Source organism: Orycteropus afer, unplaced genomic scaffold (genome assembly GCF_000298275.1).
Source record: "Orycteropus afer afer isolate SDZICR_OR568_19922 unplaced genomic scaffold, OryAfe1.0 scaffold00187, whole genome shotgun sequence".
In the NCBI taxonomy this organism is placed as follows: Eukaryota; Metazoa; Chordata; class Mammalia; order Tubulidentata; family Orycteropodidae; genus Orycteropus; species Orycteropus afer.
This window is the reverse complement of record NW_006921774.1, coordinates 617,315-639,770: the sequence shown is the minus strand read 5'-3', so window position 1 is coordinate 639,770 and position 22,456 is coordinate 617,315. Positions and strand designations below refer to the sequence as shown.

The window sequence follows — 22,456 nt, the reverse complement described above, 5'->3', positions numbered from 1 at the left end:
AACATCAGGACTGTGCCTTTTTACTTGTCAACCTTGGGCTTGGCAGCCTCAGCAGCCAGCAGCTGTCTGAGTGAAGAAAAGCCTCTAGCTTCAGGGGGCTGGTAGTGGGAGGCAGAGCTGCAGCCCAAGGCCGAGGGGCCCTAGAGGACTCCAGAGCTTGGCACTTTTAACTTGGACTTAAAGCCTCCAAACTGTAAGAGAATAAACTACTCTTTGTTAAGCCATCCCATTTGTGGTATATTCTTTTCAGAGTGGTACTAGGTAACCAGAACATGTATCATCATCAGACTGATCAAAACCAAAGACGAAGAAAGAATCCAGAAAGTAGCCTGGAAAAACTAAAAGTTACCTACAAACTACAACCAGTAAGAATAAGCTCTGATTTCTCAGCAGAAACCATGCAAGTGAGAACACAATGGGACTGTACATATAAAACCCTGAAAGAGAAAAATTTCCAACCAAAAGTTATATACTCTCAAATATGATGGTGAAATTAGGAGATTTCCAGATAAGTAGAAACTAAAGGAATTTGTTAAAACCAGACCAAGCTTACAAGCGGAACTGAAGGAATCCTTTGAACAGAGAACCAATAATAGCAAACAACAACTGACACTCAGTCCTTGAAGATACCTAAGTATAATTCTTTTGAATTCCTTATCAGGGAGTTCCAATGCTTTTCTTCCTTAGGAATGTGTTCTGGGGCTGTGTCCTGCTGCCTTGTTTCTACCACTTTATCTTGCTTCTTTGTGTGGACTGTGATGGTCTATTGTCTCCTAGAGGTTGTGTCATTGTTGTATTTAGATCTCTGTTAACTGTTTGTGAAGAGCAGGTAAGAATGAGTCAGGCTGTTCTTGGTGTTCATTATCTTTGTCCAGTTGGTGAAGAAGTTAATGGTGACTCTCACTCAGTAAGTGGGGATGCTGGAGGTGCGGGTGTGGTTGTGTTGTATGTGCACAGTTGCTTTCTCCCACTCAGTTAGACAAAAACAATAATAAAGTATCCATCAAAAACAAAAAAAAAAGCAAGTGGACAAAAACACACCGCATAAACACACAGGAACAATCACCAATATAAGAAAGTAGAAAATCAAAACGAACAAAAAAAAACCCTGCAATATCTGGGGAGGGGGCAATAAGAGAAAAGAAGTAGAGTAGGAGGATAATGAAGAAAACAATAGTAAAAATGCAAACAGAAAAGCAAGGCATGGGCAGGACCATGAGAAAGATAAAAATGGGAACCTGAACAGGCAAGAGAGGAAAAGCTAAGAACTAGAACATGGGAAGGGAGGAATAAAGAGTAATGCAAAATAATAATAATAAAAAAAAATACTAATTTTAAAACGGACAAAAGCAAACAAACTGAACAAAAAGGAAAAGAAAATCTGGGCAACGTGGTGCTGGGCATTTAGGCTCCATGGGTGTACTCAATCTGGTATGAATTCCTGCCAGCCCAGAAGGTGGATGGGAGTGAGGGATGGCTGCACCTCTGTTCACCAAGAGGGTGTCGGGTGTGAGTATTACATCAGGAATATAGTACCTTTTCAGTGTTTGTGTCCCAAACATCCTTGCCATCCTGGCATGTGGAGCCTATTCTTAGGTTTCTGGAATCTGAGAGAATGCTGTTGCTTTAAATATCCACAATGGTCAAACTGCTTGTAAACATTCAAAATGGCTTGGCCCTTCAGACAGCCAAAAGTCGCAGCTCGGCCCTTTTCCCTCTTCGCTGCTTTCCCTTTTATTCACTAGGCACCTTTGCAGTCCTCCGGGCAGCCCCTGGCTAGCAGGTTGATTTTTAGATTAATTTGTAGGTCCTAACACTAGTTGGAAATATCCAAGCTGTCCATGCCATCAGGATCACTGGCAGCCCATAGCTCCGTATGTCTCCTTTTTTGGTGTTTTCATGCAAGTTCTTCTACTAGTGGAAGTTTAGTCCACTTTTGTATCCTTCCTTTCAAAACTCAGACCCTAGAATTATCTTCTATATCTGTGTTAATTGATTCCCCTTTTCTTTGTTGAAGAGGGTCTAAGTAGTTTATCTGCCTATTCCGCCATGTTACTGGAACCTCGAAGTTTAGACTTTTTTTTTTTTCCCAACCTGTATTGATATTTATTCCTACCTACATGCCTTTCTTCAGATTCACAACTTTGCAATGTGGGTTTGTATTCATGGTATTCTGAGACTCAACATGCATGTTTAACCTAATAAATGTGGCTTTTTTGTGTGTGTGTGATTTGGATGAAAGTTTACAGAGTAGATTCATCTTTCATACAGCAGCTCACATACACTTTGTCTCATGACATCGACTATAATTTATCGCAATGCAACAGCTCCCCTGTCACTTCATCCCCATAGTTACCTCTTCTCTGTGTCCTTCCCTCCGTGTACTCCTGCCCCTGAGCTGTCTCCTTGTGCATACACAGTCCTTCTGTTCTCCCATGATTGTTCTCTTGAAGGATTGTATCTGCCTAATATAAATATTCACCTCATATGCTTGTCTTTTGTTTGGCTGGAAGTCATAGGAGTGGGTTCAGTTCCAGACCTGAAGGGCAGCCAGGGGCTGTAGTCTCAGTGGTTCTATCAGGCCAGCAAACCTGGTCCTTTTTTTTTTTTTTTTTTTTAATGATTTTGAGTTTTGTTCCACATTGTTCTTCCATTCTATCCAGGATCTCTTACATAGGTCTGCTTGCAAGTGTTTGAGAATGGTGGCCAAGTACCATCTAGTTTGTCTAGTCTCATAGTCATACAGGCTGAGGATTGCGTGGGGTTTCTGTCGCTTGGACTAATTGTTTCCATGAATCTTTTTTTTTTGTTTCGTTCTTCTTTGCTCTGGATGAGGAAAGACGCATTGTTACATCCAGGTGGCTGCTTAGAAGCTTTTAAGATCCCAGGAGTTCAGACTTTTTGTCCCTCATGAGCACAATTAAGTGTTCTAGAATTCCCATTTTTCACAGTACTTTCCATAATTCAGTATGATCCACACAAATTGAATGCCTTTGCATAGTCATTAAACTCGGGTAAACATCTACTATTGTTTGCTTTCAGCCACGATCCACCTGACATTAGCAGTGATATCTGTTGTTCCACGTCCTCTTCTGAAACTGCCTTGAATTTCTGTCAGTTCCCTTTCTATGCATGAATTACTTTAAGCAAAATTTTCTTGAATTTGATATTAATGATATATAACCAAACCAAACTCGTTGCCATTGAGTTGATTCTGACTTGTAGAGACCCTCTAGTACATAATGGTACTACCCCATAGGTTTTACCCTCCCCCCCAAGACAAACAAAAACAAAAACAAAAATCAACAATTGCTGGAGAGGGTGGAGAGATTGGAACTCTAATACAATTAGTGTAGCTGTAAAATGGTATACTGTGGAGAATGGTATGGTGCTTCCTTAAAAAGTTAGAGATACCATATGATTCAGCAATCCTATTACTTTGTATTTATCCTAGAAAAGTAAGAGCCATGACACAAATAGATAAATGCATACTTACGTTCATTGTAGCATTATTGACAGTAGCAAAAAAGAGGGAAACAACAGAAGAGTGGATAAACAAACTGTGGTATACGCACACAATGACATACTATGCAACATTAAAGAATAATAGTGAATCCACAAACCATCTCACATTTTGGATGAATTGAGGATGTTATGCTGAGTAAAATATATCAATTACAAAAGAACAAAAATTGTATGAGAACACTATTATAAAAATACAAGAAAAGGTTTGCTCACAGAAAGAAAAATTATTTGAGGATTACCAGGAATAGGAGGGTGAAGTAGGAAAAACTAGTAACTAGATAGTAGACAGTACCCAATGAGGGGGAGGGCAGCACAACATGACCAAAGCAAAGAAGACCCTGGGAGAAACACAATAAAAGACTGCAGTGGTAAATACTATTATATACACAATCCTGCAATAACAGTAATAAGCAGTAATTTAAGAGTGGATAAATAGCTAGATATTTACGCTGAATAAGTGTGGAATATGTGTATGGGGTACACCTATGAGCATATATAGGTTTGACAGTGGATATTTCTATATACATGTTTGTATGTGCTATAAATATATCCAGATATGTAGTAGAGTATCCAGGGGCAAAGTTACCCAACTTCTTAGCCATAACCAAACATCTTCAAAATAAAAAACTACAGACAAGAAAATTATGAAGCAGTTCCACTTTGTAACACATGAGGTTACCATAAGTTGACAGTGAGCTTGGGTTTGGGTTTAGATGTCCGATGTGGGGGTGAAAACCACTATGTTACCAGAAGTTCCTTTGGTTTGAGTATAAACTTGTATAACCTTTTTGAAGCTCTCCATTCAGCTGCTAACCAAATGGTTGGTGATTCAAACCCAGCAGTAGCTCTGGAGGAGAAAGATGTGGCAGTTTTGCACCCATAAAGATTTATAGCCTTGGAAATGCTATGACCTAGAGGACCCACCAGCCACTCCTCGGAAGGAAGGTTGGGCAATCCTACTTCCGCAGTGATACTGCCTCGGAAACCCAAGGAGGGGTCGCTATGAGTCGGGGCCGACTCGACGGCACATAACAACAACAACAACAACAGAGGAGTGCTATAAGTTGGAATTGACTTGATGGCAGTGGGTTTCATTTTGGGTCTGTCAACAATTTCAGAGATCTGGTGGCATAATGGTTGAGCGCTGGGCTGTTAACCAAAAAGATTGACAGTTTGAACTTGCTAGCTGTTCTGTGAAAGATATCTACTCTTTTCTTTAGGGTTGCTATGAGTCAGAATCAACTTGATGGCAAAGGGTTTGTTTTGCTTTTTTTTTGCATCAACAATTTAAAATATTTATTCCTTTAATCTGGGAATTCTATTTCTAGAAATGTACCCTATGGAAAGCCTTACACAAGTATTCAAAGAATGCTGTATAATGATTATTCAATTATGGATGAATTAAAACAATAAAACACTAAGAGCATAGCCCAAATAATCATTAACAGAAATAAAGAAGCAATGGCTTATGGTAGAAAATGCCATGAGCACTGCAGACTGCGTGGGAAGAAGAAACTGTTATCTATGGCTGCTCTCATCTCAGACTAGGCTCCCCACCCCAGACCTGTGCTTTGGAAAACTTTCCTGTACAGACACTCATCCAAGATGAGGCCCAGGTACTCTGATCTGCAGCCAGAGGTGTATCTAAGGTATGGCAGGTATGGCACATGCCCTGGGCACCACTTGAAGGGGGGTGCCACTGAGCAGTTTCTATTAACCATCACAGTTTCCATCAAAAGCCAGCTGTAAGATAACATTCAGCAAGTTTAAACTAATAATTTCATATCTGAGAGCTTCCATGGGTCAGGGAAGACTGTATGATCTTGCTCTTCTGAACACCAAGAAATAACTGGAGCTACAAAGCCAGAAAGAGACAAAGAAGAATCATCCCCTAGAGGGGAGAAAGAGTATGGCTCTGCTAATGCCCTGATATTGGCTAGTCCTCCTAGCTTCCAGAAGTGTGAGACGATAAATTTCTTATTTTTAATGCCTCCTGTTATGTGGTATTTTGTTACAGCAGCTCTAGGAAACTAATATGGATGCCATCTGCACTTCTGTGTACCTATTAGAATTAATTTTTCTTATTTTTATTGTGACATATTGTTGTTTTTAATTGTTGATTCCAACTCATGAGACTCCTGTATGCAGGGTAGAACTGCTCCGTAAGGTTTTCAAGGCTGTGACTCTTCAGAACCAGATCTCTAGGCTTGTCTTTGGAGGAACCTCTGGGTGGGTTAGAACCTCCAACTTTTCAGTTACTAGTCAAGTGCTTAGCCACTTGTGCCACCCAGAGCTACCCTGACATGTTGACATAGGAACAGGAATATCAGTGGAAATATATCAATTTTTAATGGAGGAACAATCTTCTTCAGTACCATAGAGTTAGTATCTATGTAGACTAGATGGAATATAGACTTTTTTTTTTTCTTTTTTTGTATTATTGCAGCTGTTTTAGTACTAATATTTGGAACCATTTCAACTTGGCCACATTTTTATTCCTCAAACTTTAAACTGGAGTCTAAATCACCATTTTAGTGCAGGAAAAAATTATGCTACAACAGGATATGATGATAGTATATGGCTTGTGTTAACAAACGTTAACAATGTTGTGTTAACAAATGTTGTGTTAACAAATGTTAGGTTAGTGTAATTTTTGCCTTAAGTATTAAGGAAAGGATCACAAAGCAATTTACATTTCCCTGAAGCATATAGGGTGCTTTGGTTACCTGTTGTTGCTTTACAAACCACCTAAAAGTCTAGGGATGTAAAACAGCAATCAGTTTTTCTCTATTATAGATACTAATTTGGCTCAGCTAGGCATTTCAGGGTCTCTTACCTATTTCCAGTCATATAGTGGCTAGGGATGGGGTCATTGGATATCAAAAACTTCTATACATCATCTAACACCTGGCCTTAAAAAGCTGGGGACTGGGATAGTTAAAGCTCTTCATGCTTCTCTATGTGCTTTCTCCTTGTGATCTTTCCATATTGTTACTTCAGATACCTAGACTTCTTACAAGGTCTTTAAAGATTCCCAGAGTCAATGTTCCAAAAGAAATCAGCAAATCTGTATGGCCATTTTTATTCAAGCCTTGGTATTTGGGCACTTTTATTCATTTGGGAGATAATCACAGAGGCCCACCCACCCATTCCATCTCAGTGCTTGATTGGTGCTAAGATCTGCTTCCAAGGTGTCTCACTCACATGATAGTTAACAGGAGGATGCACTTCCTCACTGGCTGTTGGTGATAGGCCATAGTTCCTTGCGCATGGAATTCTTCATAGGACTTCTTCAGTGTTCTCTCAGCATAGCAGTTTCTCTCTCCTATAGAGTGATCCATGAGGTAGCAAAGAAGTCATAAAAGGTTTTTTATGACCTATTCTCAGAATTTACACACAGACCTCTCTATCTTTTTCTGTTTGTAAGAAGCAAATCACTAAGTCTAGGCCACATTTAAAGGAAAGAGAGCTTTGGTGGTGTAGTGCCTAAGGCATTTGACTGCTAACCAGAAGGCTGGCAGTTAAAACCCACCAGCCACTCCTCAGAAGGAAGGTTGGGCAATCTACATCTGTAGTGGTACTGCCTCGGAAATCCAAGGAGGGCTCGCTATGAATCGGATCCGACTCCATGGCAGTGTGTTGTGTTTGTTTGTATATTGTGAATGGTGTGTCAAACAGTTGTTCATGTATTTTAAACTGTATTTCAAATATCTGTCATGCCATTGTTAATTTTCTTTTCTTCAGATTAAATATTTGAATCATTTTCTTTAATAGAGTTCTAATCTGCCCAAAACCTGGTTGTTCTCACTAAGAATGTGTTTTTGTTTTGTTTTGGTTTGGTTTTGGTATTTCTATAGAAATCATTCTTTAAAGGCTTAGTTTTGATTAAATTTTTCCTTTTAACCACCTGCATAGATTGAAACCTTAATGGAATTAAACAAATGTTTGAGCTTTGGAGTTCAAGACAACTATATGATTTGTCATCATACAAAAGTTTATATTAACAACAATAATAGTAACTCTTATTTTATGTTTTCATACTTGTTATCTTACTGTGTTGGTAGAGGCAGAGGTATGAATTTTATTTTGAAAGTGAGTAAACTGAGAAATAGAGAAGCTCAATAATTTATTGAGGTTTTCACAAATAAGACATTTCTGACTGCACATCAAGCCAAAACCAAACTCACTGCCGTTGAGTCGGATCCAAGTCATAGGGACCCCTCCTTGGGTTTCCGAGGCAGTTACACTATGGAAGTAGATTGTCCAGTTTTCCTTCCGAGTAGTGGCTGGGAGGTTTGAACCACCAGTTTTCTGGTTAGCAGTCAGATGCCTTAGGCTCTACACCAGCCCTCCTCTGACCCCACATACTTTACCCTTATTCTATCTTTCCACCTTTGTTGACTTTGGATGATGGCTATCGGTAGACTCTTTCTCACTTCATTTCACTCACTAGACTCTTGCATTGTTCTCAAAATAATTCATCATATTTTACCATATTTCTTAGTATGAAATTAGATTAATGCATCCAGGGAACAAATGATAGAAGTAGTTTAGATAGCTCAGATGCCTGATCCAGCAGTCATGGTTCAACTAGACAAGTAGAAAGAGTATGACATAGACATATTAAGAGATTTATTATAAGTACTTTGTTTTCATGATTGTGGTGGGTGGCTAAGAGAATCTGAAACCTGCTGTGTAGTCAGTCATTAAGAGATTAGGAACAACATGGGACTCTATGGCATGGGGTAAAGCTGCTGTCCAAGATGGAATTTCTCATTCTCAGAAAGCTTACCCCTTTTAAAGCCTTCCATATGATTCAGTCAGACCTATCCAGATTATCAGGATAAGCTCCCTTACTTTCAAAGTCCAAAAACCCACTGCAATTGAATCGATTCTGACACATAGTGACCCTGTAGCATAGAGTAGAACTGCCCCATAGGGTTTCCAAGGTTGTAACACTTTACAGAAGCAGAGTGCCACATCTTTCTCCTTTGGAATAGCTAGTAGGTTTGAACTGCTGACTTTTCTTTTGGCAGCTGAGTGCTTTAAACATTGTACCACCAGAGCACCTCAGAGTGAACTGATTAGGGCTTCTAATTTCATGTGCAAAATACTTTCACAGAGATATCTAGGTTAGCATTTGATTGAATAACTGAGGACATTTTATCTAGCCAAGTGGACACATTAAAAGAAAAAAATACTACATCATAGCTGAGTGAGTGCCTCCAGTGGGGCATCTGTTTGTTGAAACATCTCAGTGGGTATTTCATCAATTCCTGGAGCCTTGTTTTTCTCCAATTCCGTCAGTGCAGCTTTGACTTCTTCCTTCAATACCATTGGTTCTTGATTGTATGCCACCTCCTGAAATGGATGATCATCTACCAATTCTTTTTGATATAGTGACTTTGTGTATTCTATCCATCTTCTTTTGATGTTTTCTGTGTCACTCACCATATTGCCCATGGAATCTTTCAATGTTGCAATTCATGGCTTAAATTTTTTCCTCAGTTCCTTCAGATTGAGAAACGCTGAGTGTGTTTTTCCCTTTTGGTTTTCTAACTCCAGATCTTTTCACATTTCATTATAATAATTGACTTTGTCTTCTCGAGCTGCTCTTTGAAATCATCTGTTCAGCTCTTTTATCCTTTCAGTTCTCCCATTTGCTGTAACTACTCTACAGTCTAGGGCAAGTTTCAGAGTCTCCTCTGACATCTACTTTGGTCTTTTCTTCCTTTCCTGTCTTTTTAATGACCTTTTGCTTTCTTCATGGATGATGTTCTTGATGTCATCCCACAACTCATCTGATCTATGGTCATTGGTGTTCAATGTTCTCTATTCTTCAGATGGTCTCTAAATTCAGGTGGGATATAATCATGGTCATACTTTGGCTGTTGTGGACTTGTTTTAATTTTCTTAAAAATTCCTCTGGTTTTCGGTCACTGGTGTGCAATGCATCAAATCTGTTGTTTAGATGTTCTCTAAATTCAGGAGGGATAAAATCAAGGTCATGTTTTGTCTCTCATGGGGTAGTTTTAATTGTCTTCAATTTCCACTTGAAGTTGCATATGAGCAGTTGATGATCTGTTCCACAATTAGCTCCCAGCCTGGTTTTGACTGAAGATACTGAGCTTCTGCATTGCCTCTTGCCATAGATGTAGTCAATCTGATTCCTGTGTACTTCATCTGGTGAAGTCCATGTGTATAGCCTCTGTTTGTGTTGTTGATAAAAGGTATGTGCAATGAATAAGTCATTGGTCCTGCAAAATTCTATCATGTGATCTCCAGCATTCTTTCTATCACAAAGACCATATTTTTCAGCGACCAGTGATTCTTCTTTGTTTCCAACTTTTGCACCAACTCCGATCACCAGTAATAATTAACACATCTTGAATGCATGTTTGGTCGATTTCAATTTGAGTGGTGCCACATCAGCAAATGGAGGTCTTGAAAGCTTTATCTTATCCTTATGAGTAAGGCTGGGCTTATTCTGATGATGCAACACTTTCCTTTTCCTATTTTGAGAGCCTTCTATCCTAACTGGACTATTCATAAAGTTGTGCGGTAATGTATCAGACAGTGTTTCTTTGCTAGTCATAAGATTTTCCCTGACCAATTCTTTGAAAAGTGGATGGCCTCTTCCTTCTGCATAGTTTGTCTCAGTCTGTAAGCTGGGCTGATACCTGTGCACCATGTGCATCCTGTTGGGTTTGAAACACAAGTGGCTCAGCCTCAAAACTCACATCTACATGTCACCACAGTAGGACAAACCGACAGACAAGTTTGTCTTGCTGTTGGAGACCTCTCGTATCACCCCCACCTGGGTCCCTGTGGCTGACTGTTCCTCTGTCTGGCTTCCTGTCTTTTAATCCCCTTTCTCCTGCTCTTCTGGCCTGCTTCTTTGGGCGTCCCTGAGTTTCCCCTCCTCACCTAATCCCTTCGGCTGATTGCTCTTCTCTTTGGCTTCCTGGGTTTTATCCCCTTTCTCCTGCTCTTCCGGCCTACTACTCTGGGCATCCCTGCTTTGTCTCTCCTCCCCTGTAACCCTGGGGAAGGTAGACTATTAAAATTATATTGACAATAAATTGTTATTTAAAAGGTAAAATAAAATAAAAGAGCATGCCAGAATAGCTAAGTCATGTATTTTATGTGAGGATGGTGTGGAGTTGTCAGAATGAAGTGACATGTAATCTGGCCTCTGAGAATATTCTTGGAACAATAATTTAAGATCCTTCTCTTAATCTGAGCTGAATTTTGGAATATGTTATCAGGATTTAGATACTTCTGATAAATAAAATATTAGTACTATTGGTGAAGGTGAAAAAGTATATACATTTTACATCATGTTTAAGGTTTTTTCCCCTCATACATTGGTCATATATTGTTGTTGTTGTTGTTGTTGTTTGCCATCGAGTTGGCCCCGACTCATAGCGATCCCTCCTTGGGTTTCCGAGGCAGTATCACTACGGAAGTAGGAATGCCCAACCTTCCTTCCGAGGAGTGGCTGGTGGGGTCATATATTAGATACTTTTAATTACAAATAGACCATCCAGAGGGCAGGATGTAAAAAAAGAAATAGCAAAATGTTTAAATTACCAAATTCTGGGAAATGAAACTACTGTGACCTGTTGTTGTTGTTGTTGTTATGTGCTGTCAAGTCAGACCTGATTTATAGTGACCCCTCCTTGGGGTTCTGAGGCAGTATCGCTACCGACGTAGATTGCCCCATATTCCTTCCGAGGAGTGGCTGGTGGGTTTGAACCGTGACCTATACTCATATAAATGAGATTTTGATGAATTTATTTTAAAAGGTATTTACCATCTAGTATATTTATACTTATATAAATATAAATTATATATATTATATTTTGGAGCTCTGGGGCATAGTGCCTAAGGCATTTGACTTCTCACCAGAAGTCTGGTGGTTCATACCTACCAGCTACTCCTTGCAAGGAAGATTGGGCAATCTGCTTCCATAGAAATGCCACTTTGGAAACCAAAGGAGGAGTCTCTATGAGTTGAATCAACTTGACAGCAGTGAGTTTTTTTTTTTTTTTTTTAATTGTTGTTATTTATATTCATACCAGTTTTGTTAGCATACATAAAAGAAAACATTATGGTCCGTTACTAATAGAATTTTAATTTAACACACCTAAGATACATGTGTGTTAATTTAGAAAAATGTACTTAAAGTAAGAAAATATATCATTCATTCCTTTTAGAACCTTTATTCTATTAGCTTTTAAGGAGAAAAAAATATATTGTGTAATTTAATGCAGGCACTTTGTTGGATGGTGTAGTAATATTATAGAGATTCTTTTTGCACAGGTAAAGTTGTATAAGTCTTAATTTAGGTAAAATTAAAATGTGTTTATCATTATCAGTCCTGCTCTGCATGCATCATTATGGTTAAGATCAGTGGCTGCTCAGGACAACACTTATAGTTGCTAAATCCTGGTTGAATATTAAGTGGAGAAATATTACTTCACTATTTTTATCCATTCATTTGATCTCCTTGTCACTATTAGCAGGTGACTGTCATGAAGGTGACTCCTTTATAACCTGCCTTCTTTTGGATACCTATTTCTTTTCTTTCCTTTGACTTCAGTAGTACTGAGACTCCTCTGTAGGTTTGTAGACCACTCTATTTTTGAATTTTCTGATTTTAATTAGGAACTGATACTAATCAGTGATTGTTCTGGTTACCCAGTGCCACTCTGACAGGAATATACCACAAATGGGATGGCTTTTGACAAACAGGAGTTTATTCTTACAATTTGGAGGCTTTAAATCCGAGTTCAAAGTGCCAGTCTCTAGGGGTTGGGTGAAAGCCTCTCAGCCTTGGCGTCCAGCTCTGCCTCCTGCTCCTGGTTCACTGGAGTTAGAGGCTTTTCTTCACTCAGGAAGGTACTGGCTGCTGAGGTTAACAAGGCCAAGTTTGACAAATAAAACAGCACAGTCCCGATGTTACCAGACAACATGACATGCCTTTGATTCAAGTCCATTGAAAGTCCCCAGATTGGCAGAGCATGGCAGGCTGCTGAACAACGATTTGGCTACATACAGGGTTCAAGTGTGCTGTAAGCTAGAGACCATTCCCAAAACTACTGCTTATATATAGGAAGCAGAGCACATCTCTAAAGCAGCTACTCAGCTGCAGCTGCTTGTGGCAGATCCCACCATCGATTGTCAGTCTCATCATGGGGAATAACTACCATAGCTGCCCAGCCACTCAACCAGGCCCAGCCAAGTTGACACTCAACCTTAACTACCACAGCGATCTTTTAGGGGTCTTTGGTCTTAATAAAGTAAATTGGAAGGTCAAAGTTGCTGTGACCTTTTTTCCTTTAATCTTTTTAAAAATCACTTTTGTCTGTTTTAATTTTGAATTAATTTGAAAAACGTGTTACTCTTTTATCAATCGATTCTCCTGTAATCATTTGCATGTTTTTACAGGTGACAACTCAGAAGAAAGAAGAGGACGGATTCTAATTCTTTTAGTAGAGCAAGCGCTTCATTTCCATGACTACAAAGCAGCCACTATGCATTGTCAGGAGCTGATGGCTACAGGTGAAGTAGACAACTTTTTTTTTTTTTTTTTTTAACACTTTGCTCGTGTCCTCTTTAAATGATGAATAATGGAAAAGATCTGTTCTGAAATCATCTGGCCTGATTCGTAAGCCAGCTACATTTTGTTTATAAGATTTGAGAAAATTTTTTTGAGCATTGATAAATCTGTATGCCATGTGCTTATATTAATATAAATATTTTATTCAGTTCGGGCTATATTTTATCTGATTTTGGTATGCTATTCATTGTCTTTTTAGAATAGTATCAAGAGTATTTTTTTTATGTAAACTGTTCTAATGCCATTTCATGTATTTATCATATAAAAGAAAATTTAGAGTTTTTGATGTATTTACAGTTTGTTACTATGTAGTCGATATTTTGGTTCTTTGATCTCTCCCCCCCCACACTCCCCAGATAATATAGCACTTTTCAAACTAATGATGAGAAATAGGGTAATTTTCAAATATACATTTTCCATTCTGAATTTTAAATTCAGATTTCTGGAGGATAACCAGATTTTATTATGGAATAAGTTCTCTATTAAATAGCATGTTTCCAAGTAGGATAGATAGACTTATCTCCCTGTTATATGATTTAATTTCTGTGACTGTGCCTGAATATATGAAAGTTCAAACACATCTTTTTGCCCATTATCTGTACTTTACAGAGAAGCTCTGTTGATGCAGTGGTTAAGGCATTCAGCTGCTGACCCAAAAATCCATAGTTCGAACCTACCAGTTTCTCCATGGGAGAAAGATGTGGCATTCTGCTTCCGTAAAGATTTACCACATTGGAAACCCTATGGTGCAGTTCTACTCTGTCCTGTAGGGTCACTATGAATTGGAATTGACTGAAAGACAATGGATTTGGTGTTCTTTTTTTTTTGATGGGGTGGTAATTTACTAGTGAATGGTTATAAACTCAATGCTTCACTTCATGATAACTCAGGAGCTGTACATTTATGATATGCACACTTTTTTGTGTGTCTGTATATTTTATATAAAAACATTTAGAAAATAAGAAAAATAAAATCTTAATCTTCATAGTCAGCATTAGAAAGTGAGTTTCATAGAAAAGCTATGTCCTATAATAATCACCCTATTTTTACGTTATATGGTTTTTTGGAAGAAGGTTATTGTATTCATCCAAAATTGTTTATTTATATAGGTTTATAAATAATTTTATCCCCATAAGAGTGGTGCCTGGGTTAATTTTTACTTTACATACTTAGGGAAATTATTCTGGATTGAAGCTTTTGTATTTGGGAAGTGTTTTCGTTATTTCATGCAGCTCTAACAGAAAAATACCACAAATGGGTGGCTTGAACGAATGAGAGTTTATTCTCTTATAATTTTGGAGGCTAGAAGTCCAAGTTCAAAGTGTCAGGCTCTAGGGGCTGGGTGAAAGTCCTGCAACCTTGGGTTCAGCTCTGCCTCCTGTTTCCGGCCCACTGAAGCTGGAGGTTTTTCTTCACTCAGGCAGCTGCTAGCTGCTGAGGCTGACAAACCCAAGGTTGACAAGTAAAAAGGCACAGTCCCAATATTACCAAACAACATGGCAGGCCACTAACTCAAGTCCAGGAAAAGTCCCAAGATCAACAGGGCATGGCAGGCTGCTGAACAACAACTTGGCTATATTCAGGGTTTCAAGCATGCCAAAAAGCTGGAGACCTTCCTCAAAGCTTCTTCTTACATACTGGAAGCAGACTACATCCCTAAAACAGCTACTCAACTTCTCTAGTAGATTCCAGCATGGAATTGATTGCCAATCTCACCATGGGGAATAACTACATCCAGCTGCTCAGCCAAGTTGACACACAACATTAACTACTACAGGAAGAGAGAGAGAGAGAGAAAGAGAGAGAGAGAAAAGGACTCTATTGTACTTGGAACTCACTCAAATAAGAATAAATGTAAATTTGAGAATTCTGTGTATAACATTGTATAAGAAAAAAATCTCTAGTGGGAGTCAGGGACTGCTGTTCTGTTTTTGACACTCTATCCTTGAGCTTTTATCTAGTTCGATGAGTTGATTCTCATAGAACTAGATAAAAGCTCAAGGATAGAGTGTCAAAAACAAAACAGCAGTCTTGGGCAATCCTACTTCCGTAGTGATACTGCCTCGGAAAAACCCAAGGAGGGGTCGCTATGAGTCGGGTTTGACTCGATGGCACATAACAACAACAACAACATGAGCTGATTCTATGTAGCTTTCTATAGTAATTATCATTACTTTTCAGTTTATTAAGTACATTGAGATATAAATGTTATTTAATGCCTTTAATAACCCAATGAGGAAGGCATTATTATTGTTCTTTTGTGATAGTGATGCAAATATGATACTTGGAATTTTCTCAAGTCACGCAAGTACTGAGTAGCAGCATTAAGCTAAAGCTCAAGTCTTCTGAACTCAGATCTGTAGCTGTTTATTGAACATCACAACTCAGTAGATTATTTGTAGTCATTGTCAGCTTAAAATGTAGCACACTTTGTTGGAAAAATTTGTTTGGAGTAGCACTTAACTTGCTGGATAATAAGCTAGCCTAATCTTTACTTTTGTATCTTAGATTATTATGGTTTTCTACTTGTATGATAATGTTTGTCAACAAATCACTGAGATTTTGCTTTGGTAGCATCAGACTTGAACAGAGATTCATTGCAGTCTCATCTTACATTTGTGATTTTTCCCTTCTTCTGGTAATCAGGGTTTTTCTTGCAATTTTGCAGGTTTTTCTAAAAGTTGGGGTGTTTGTAGCCAGTTAGGACAATCAGAAGGCTACCAGGATGTGGCCACTCGTCGGGAGCTCATGGCTTTTGCTTTGACACATTGCCCTCCTACCAGCATTGAACATCTTTTGGCAGCCAGCATTTCTCTGCAGACAGAAGTGAGTGCTTCCAGTAGAATAAATCCTGAACTGCATTTTCTTAGGTGTATGGATCTGAGATATATAGGCATATGTGTGTGTATGTGTTTATGTTTGTGTATGTATACATATATATATGTATATGTATGAGTGTACATATGTATTTTTGATTTTTTATAATATGAGTATTTTACTTTAAGGAAGAAAAATAGCTTATCACATAGGTGAAAAGGAATTTGAGGCTATCAGAGTATAAAATAATGTTGACTTTCTTATAGTAATGAAGGAGAGGTAGAAGGCATATTTGAGGAAAACAGTAAGTAATATCAGGAAATACATTGTTGAGTGTAATGAGGGATGTTTTGTAGTTGTTGTTAGGTGCCAGTGAGTGGCTTCAACTCATAATGATCTTAAGCACAGCAGAACGAAACAGGCTGGCCTGGTCCTGTGCCAGCCTCACAATCCTTGCTATACCTGAGCCCATCATTGCAGCCACTGTGTCAATCCACCTTGTTGAGGGCCTTCCCCATTTTCTTTGATCCTCCACTTTACCAAGCATGATATCTTTCTCCAGATAATGGTTCCTTCTGACATCATGAACAAAGTAGGTGAGACAAAGTCTGGCCATTCTCACATCTAAGGAGCATTCCAACTGCACTTCCTCCAGGACAGATATGTTAGTTCTTTTAGCAGTCCATGGTACTTTCAGTATTCTTTGCCAACATCACAACTCAAAAGCATCAACTCTTCTTCAGTCTTCCTTATTCATTGTCCAGCTCTCACATGCATATGAGGTGATTGAAAATACTATGGCTTGTGTCAAGTGTACCTTAGTCTTCAAGGAAACTTCTTTGCTCTTCAGCACTTGAAGTCCCTTGCAGCGGATTTGCCCAATGCAGTACATCACCTGATGTCTAGACTGCTGCTTCCATTGGTGTTGATCATAGAACCAAGTAATATGAAGTCTTTGACAGTGCAATCTTTTCTCCATTTATCATGATGCTGCTTATTGGTCCAGTTGTGAGGATTTTTGTTTTCATTATATTGAAGTGTAATCCATACTGCAGACTGTAATCTTCAGTTTTCATCAGTAAGTGCTTCAAGTCATCTTCACTTTCAGCAGGCAAAGTTGTGTCGTCTGTGTATTGTAGGTTGTTGATGAGTCTTCTTCCAATCCTGATGCCACATTCTTCATATTGTCCGTGGAAGTCAGTGTTGACAAAATAAAACAGAAGAAATAACCGTGTAAAATATGTTTGAAAACTTTTGAGTTAAAATTAGTGGTTCTCAAAGAAAGTGACAAGATATATTTATAGTTTTGCCATTTCCTTAGTGGTGTTTTGGAAATGGAGGGGGGAATTGCTAAACTTCCTAAAATGCACAGGAGAAAGCTGTACAAGGGAGATTTGTCCTGCTAAAATGTCAACAGTGCTTTGTTGAGACAACTGCTATAATAAGTGAGACTCTCAAATGCACATTGTCAGTTTATAGTCATTCATTACTTTGTTTAGCAGGCCTTTTACATTTGACTCCCAGTTCTGAAACTTATATCATTGTGAAGCCATTTATGAAATCCTGAATTAAACTTTTTACCAACAACTGTTCATTATAAAACAGCATTTTTGTCTTCAAGAGAGTAATTTCTTAATTTCAAGCCTCCATTGTGAAGAGATGCAAATGTAAAAGCACAACTCCTTTTCAACCAAGATATAATACATCTTGTTCTTATTTCAGATTCTTTATCAAAGATTGAATTTCCAGATCCATGCAGAAGGAGAGAAAAATATCAATATTTCACCTTTAATTAGTAAAGCACTACAAGAGGTAAGTTAGGGTGAGAGAGAGGGGAGAGACTGAAAGGGAGGTATGCATGGAATGGAATGGGAGCCATCTAACCTTATGTATGAGAGTGGTTTTGTGGGTGTTTATTTGTAGAGACTACTTTCCTGGTAAACTATTTTTTTGCATGTGAAATATAACATTCATATAGAAAGTGCACAAATCAAAAAACTGTTCAGCTTAATAAGCCCGAAGAAAACACTCAAGTAACAACCACACAGATCAAGGAATAGTACATTGCCAGCCTTCAACAGTTGCCCCCGATCTTCTTCCATTTTAATTTCTAACCCTTCTCTCTTCTCCCAGATCACCACCGACCTAACTGTTACCATTTATCAGATCGTTGTGGGGTTTTTACCCTACTGTTCAATATTTTTATACATAAAATAAATATAATTCTTAATAATTTTTAGCACCTCTAATATAGTAATTTTATTTTACTGGTTTTTGTACTTAGCATACTTCTTCATTAAGGTCAATTTTATGTTTATGAGATTTACACAGTTTTTATATTTTTTAATGCTGTTAGAATTAATTGCTATATATTACAGTTTATCATCCTAATGTTGATCGATATTGGATTGTTTTCAATTTTGGCTACTAAATGTAAGGTAGTATTATCATTTTGTACATATCTCTAGTGCCCATGTAAACAGATTTATCTTAGGCCTATACCTACCAATGAAGTTGTACATTGAAGATATATGTATGTTCAACTTTAGTTGATAATGCCAAAACATTTTCTAAATTGGTTGTACTGATTTATATTTCTAATAGCAGTGTATGGAATTGACAGTTACTCCAATTCATACCAATGTTCATAACTTGGTGTTTTTATTTTTCTAAATTTTACCATTCTCTTAAGTGTTTAGTGATTTCTGATTGTGATTTTGATTTGCAGTTTTCTGTTTACTAATGAGATGGAATTATAATGAGACCATTAACAATTTTTTACCTTTTAAACTCTCTTCTTTATTTTCCATTAGATTTTTATCTTTTTCCTTTTCTCATTGACTTTCCATGAATACAATTTATCTAAACAAACTAAGTATGTATATGTCTCAGGATAATCCATCTGCGAGAGAAATCAGCACATATTTACCAACATAACATCTGCCTTCTATTGGTCAACATTCATCTCATGGGACTTAACTTTTCATGCTTGTTTCTAGCAACATAGAGTTGGCAGATGAAATCTTATAAAGAAGAGTAGCCAGGTTCTGATATTCTAGCTGAATAAGACATGATAATCCTTTTTATAGATTTATTTTCCAAATGATTCCTTTAAATGGTAAGCTTTACTTTCAAAGTATAAAATGTCATTCATTTTTATCAGTAACTATTTTAGAAGATATCTATTATAGTCCTTTTTTCTTTTTCTTTTTTTAAAATTCAATATATCCATTTTGACAGATATATTAGTAGTTCTGTACTGGATAGTTTCTTTTAGAACTCTATGATATAAAGTTGTGAAACCTATGGATGGAGTTAGAGGCCAGTATCTTTTGTGTTTGCCCAGAGAAGAACATACACAATTACCTTATTAATTTTTTTTTATATCAGAATTCAGTTTGACAAGTTATTAATATGATGTGTGTCACCACTGCTATAGGAAGTGATCTGAAGATCTCAAAGAAGTTTGGAAGGACTTTTTGTCTTTAAGAATTTTTTTCCTGTTTCTCCTCCAGTATTGACTGCAGGAAGGTGATCTGGTGGCACAGTGCCTAAGGCATTTGATTGCTAACCAGAAGGTTGATAGTTCAAACCCACCAGCCACTCCATGGAAGGAAGACTGGGCAATCTACTTCCATAAAGATTTACTGCCTCAGAAACCCAAAGGGGATTGCTGTGAGTTGTAATCAACTCAGTGGCTGTGAGTTTGGTTTTTGAGTGACTCTAGGAGAGTGCTGACCAATAGGACTTTCTGCAGTGATGGAAATGTTCAGTAACTATGCTGTCCAATATAGTAGCCAGTACTTTTTTATGGCTATTGACCACTTGGAATATGGCTTGTACAACTAATTTGATTTTATTTAATTTTAATTGATTTAAATTGAAATAGGTACAAGAGACTGGTGGTTACCAGATTGGACAGTACAACTCTTAGAAAGAGCAGACAGTCAGTGGAGGACTGTGCTCTGCCATTAACACTGCAGGCCATGGACTGTTTTGGTTCCATTTCTTTCCTGGATGGAATCCATAGAAATTTCTAGGAGCCTAGACAGGTGTGGCAGGAGCTCTGGTGGCATAGTACCTAAGGCATTTGACTGCTAACCAGAAGGCTGGTGGTTCAAACCCACTAGCCACTCCTTGGAGGGAAGATTGGGCAGTATACTTCTGTAGACTCGGAAACCCAAAGAGGGGTTGCTGTGAGTTGGGATTGACTCCACGCAGTGAGTTTGGTGTCTTGGTCTTTTAGAGAGTTGTAGATACAATTTGTGTTTTAACTTGTTATAATTCTAACAATTAGTTAGTATTTGGTTTTCTCTCATTGGATATGAAAACACATTAAATTTTATGATGTTATCTCCATGGAATTCAGAGCAGTTCTTACATTAGTTAATATTCCCCTAATGTTCTGTGTATCAGGAAAAAATTCACCATCTTTCAAGTTCCAATTGAAGACCCACTTTTCATGAGCTCTTCTTATCCAAAGTTTTGTTTCTTTTGGACCTCTGATCCCTCCTCCTTGTCCAGCCACATCTCCTTCTCAGCTTGTTTCTTCAGCCTCTTTTCATGCCTTCCAAGCATGTGCTGTGTCCTATTCTGACTGAACATGCGACCAGTCTCTGAGTAGGCTGTTTCTCATCTTTGGTGTTCTTTAGCTAGAATTTTCTCCTCTTGTCTTGTGCTTTGATCTTTTCTTACCATAATCCCACATAAAGTATCATTTTCTATGTTACATAGTTCTTGAGTCCTCTAATTGCTCCCTCTTCTTTTTCCCAAGCCTTCTCATATTTTGCTGTTTCAGCGCTTATATGATATGGTATGGTATTGTATGGTAATTTATCTCTATGAAGTGCTTGCCACACAGCAAGTGCTTAATATATGTTTATAAAGCTAAGTTAGAAACTCCCACTGCATAAAGGTTGCTCTTTGACAAAAATGAATTACAAAACATATTGTTCCCTAAAAAAATAGGAATTTTATATAGAATTTATGTATATGGGCTATGATGACTGTTGAAGTCCTGTTTTTGCCAATGTAATGGATGTATCCTTTCTCTGTTTAGTATAGAAATGCAAAGTGCTTCTCTTGAACTCATCTATACAAACTTATTCTGAACCCCCATCCTTCTTTATAAAATTCAAAGAAGGTCTTTTGAGTTTCCTATTTCCTTCTGCAATGAAGTAGAAAATACCAGTGTGTTCTTGTTTGGACTAGGACATGCTATGTTACCACAAGTGGATACATATTGCTAATTTAAAATCTCTTTGGTAAATGAAAGAGACTACTAATAGTCATCTACATGTTCCACTTAGCATGGAAAAGAATTGTCTTTTGCCTTTTTTAGCTCCTTAAAAGCTTTCCTGTCATCCTTTGTCCTGTTGCAGCTAGTTGTGATAGATCTAGATCTCATGAAGTGTTAACTCAAATCCTCAATGAACACATTATAGCTTTGATTCACGAAGCACGTTTCAGAAGATTATAGCTACTATTATTAGATTAAAATATAGTGCTTAGCAATAAGATGCCGTGTGTTACACATTAACGTAGATATAATAACCACATTAAATTATAACTCATAAATGAGAAGTGATTTTTTTTGTGTAATCTGCTTAATACTCAAGGCTTTCATTACTTCAGTTGTAAAAATAATGATATTTATATATTCAAGCAAAGTAAAGATGTAATCGCTGTCCAGTGGTACTTGCATTGTTAAAAGTAGAATATGAAAGTTTGAAGATTTTGTTATTGTCCCTGTGAACAAGATTTTTGTTTTTTATAAATAGAGCAAAATGAGTAATTTTTGAATAACTACTGTTATGGTTACCTAGTGCCGCTCTGACGAGAAATACACCACAAATGGGATGGCTTAAACAAACAGGAGTTTATTCTTACAATTTGGAGGCTACCCAGCTGCTTGTGGTAGATCCCACCATGGAGCTGATTGCCAGTCTCCTCACGGGGATTAACTACCACCAGCTGCCCAGCCAACTCAGCCAGGCCCAGCCAAGTTGACACACAAACATAACCACCACAATTCCACCCCTTGTCAACTTGGCACCTGTACAGATCTTCAATGGGTGGTATCTGTACAGGTCTCCTCCACTGGGTGGCTCCAGTCCCCTAGTTCCTGAATGGTGACCTTACCCCTTGGCCTGGCAGGGCCTGTTCCTCTCCCTCTTGGGCATGGCAGCCCCGCCTTCTCACTCTTGGGCAGCGGTGATTGCTCCATCCCACTGGCTCACACGAACGAGCAGCCCCACACTCCAGAATCAAGTTGGTGAAGTCCGGGTTCTTTGAAACCTAGGGGGCTGTGGTCATTCCTCCCCCAAAGGCCATGGTCCTACCCTTAAGGCTGAGGCAGCTCTGCTTCCGTTTCCTTGATCTCTCCACTTCTGCCGATTAATACCCAGGGCAACCAGGGAGCTCTGGTAGCATAGTGGCTAAGACACTTGCCTGCTAACCAGACGGCTGGTGGTTCAAACCCACCAGCCA

General features: G+C 38.2%; 1 protein-coding gene across 1 annotated transcript in view; it reads left to right on the top strand.

Moving 5' to 3' along the window:
• The window catches only part of NBAS (NBAS subunit of NRZ tethering complex), a 750,019-nt gene that overhangs the window by 431,910 nt on the left and 295,653 nt on the right, over window positions 1–22,456 (top strand). Inside the window, exons 33-35 of the mRNA XM_042781864.1 lie at window positions 12,979–13,092; window positions 15,819–15,976; window positions 17,690–17,779. Of these exons, the coding sequence (XP_042637798.1) occupies window positions 12,979–13,092; window positions 15,819–15,976; window positions 17,690–17,779 (362 nt within the window). The remainder of the gene's footprint in view (window positions 1–12,978; window positions 13,093–15,818; window positions 15,977–17,689; window positions 17,780–22,456) is intronic.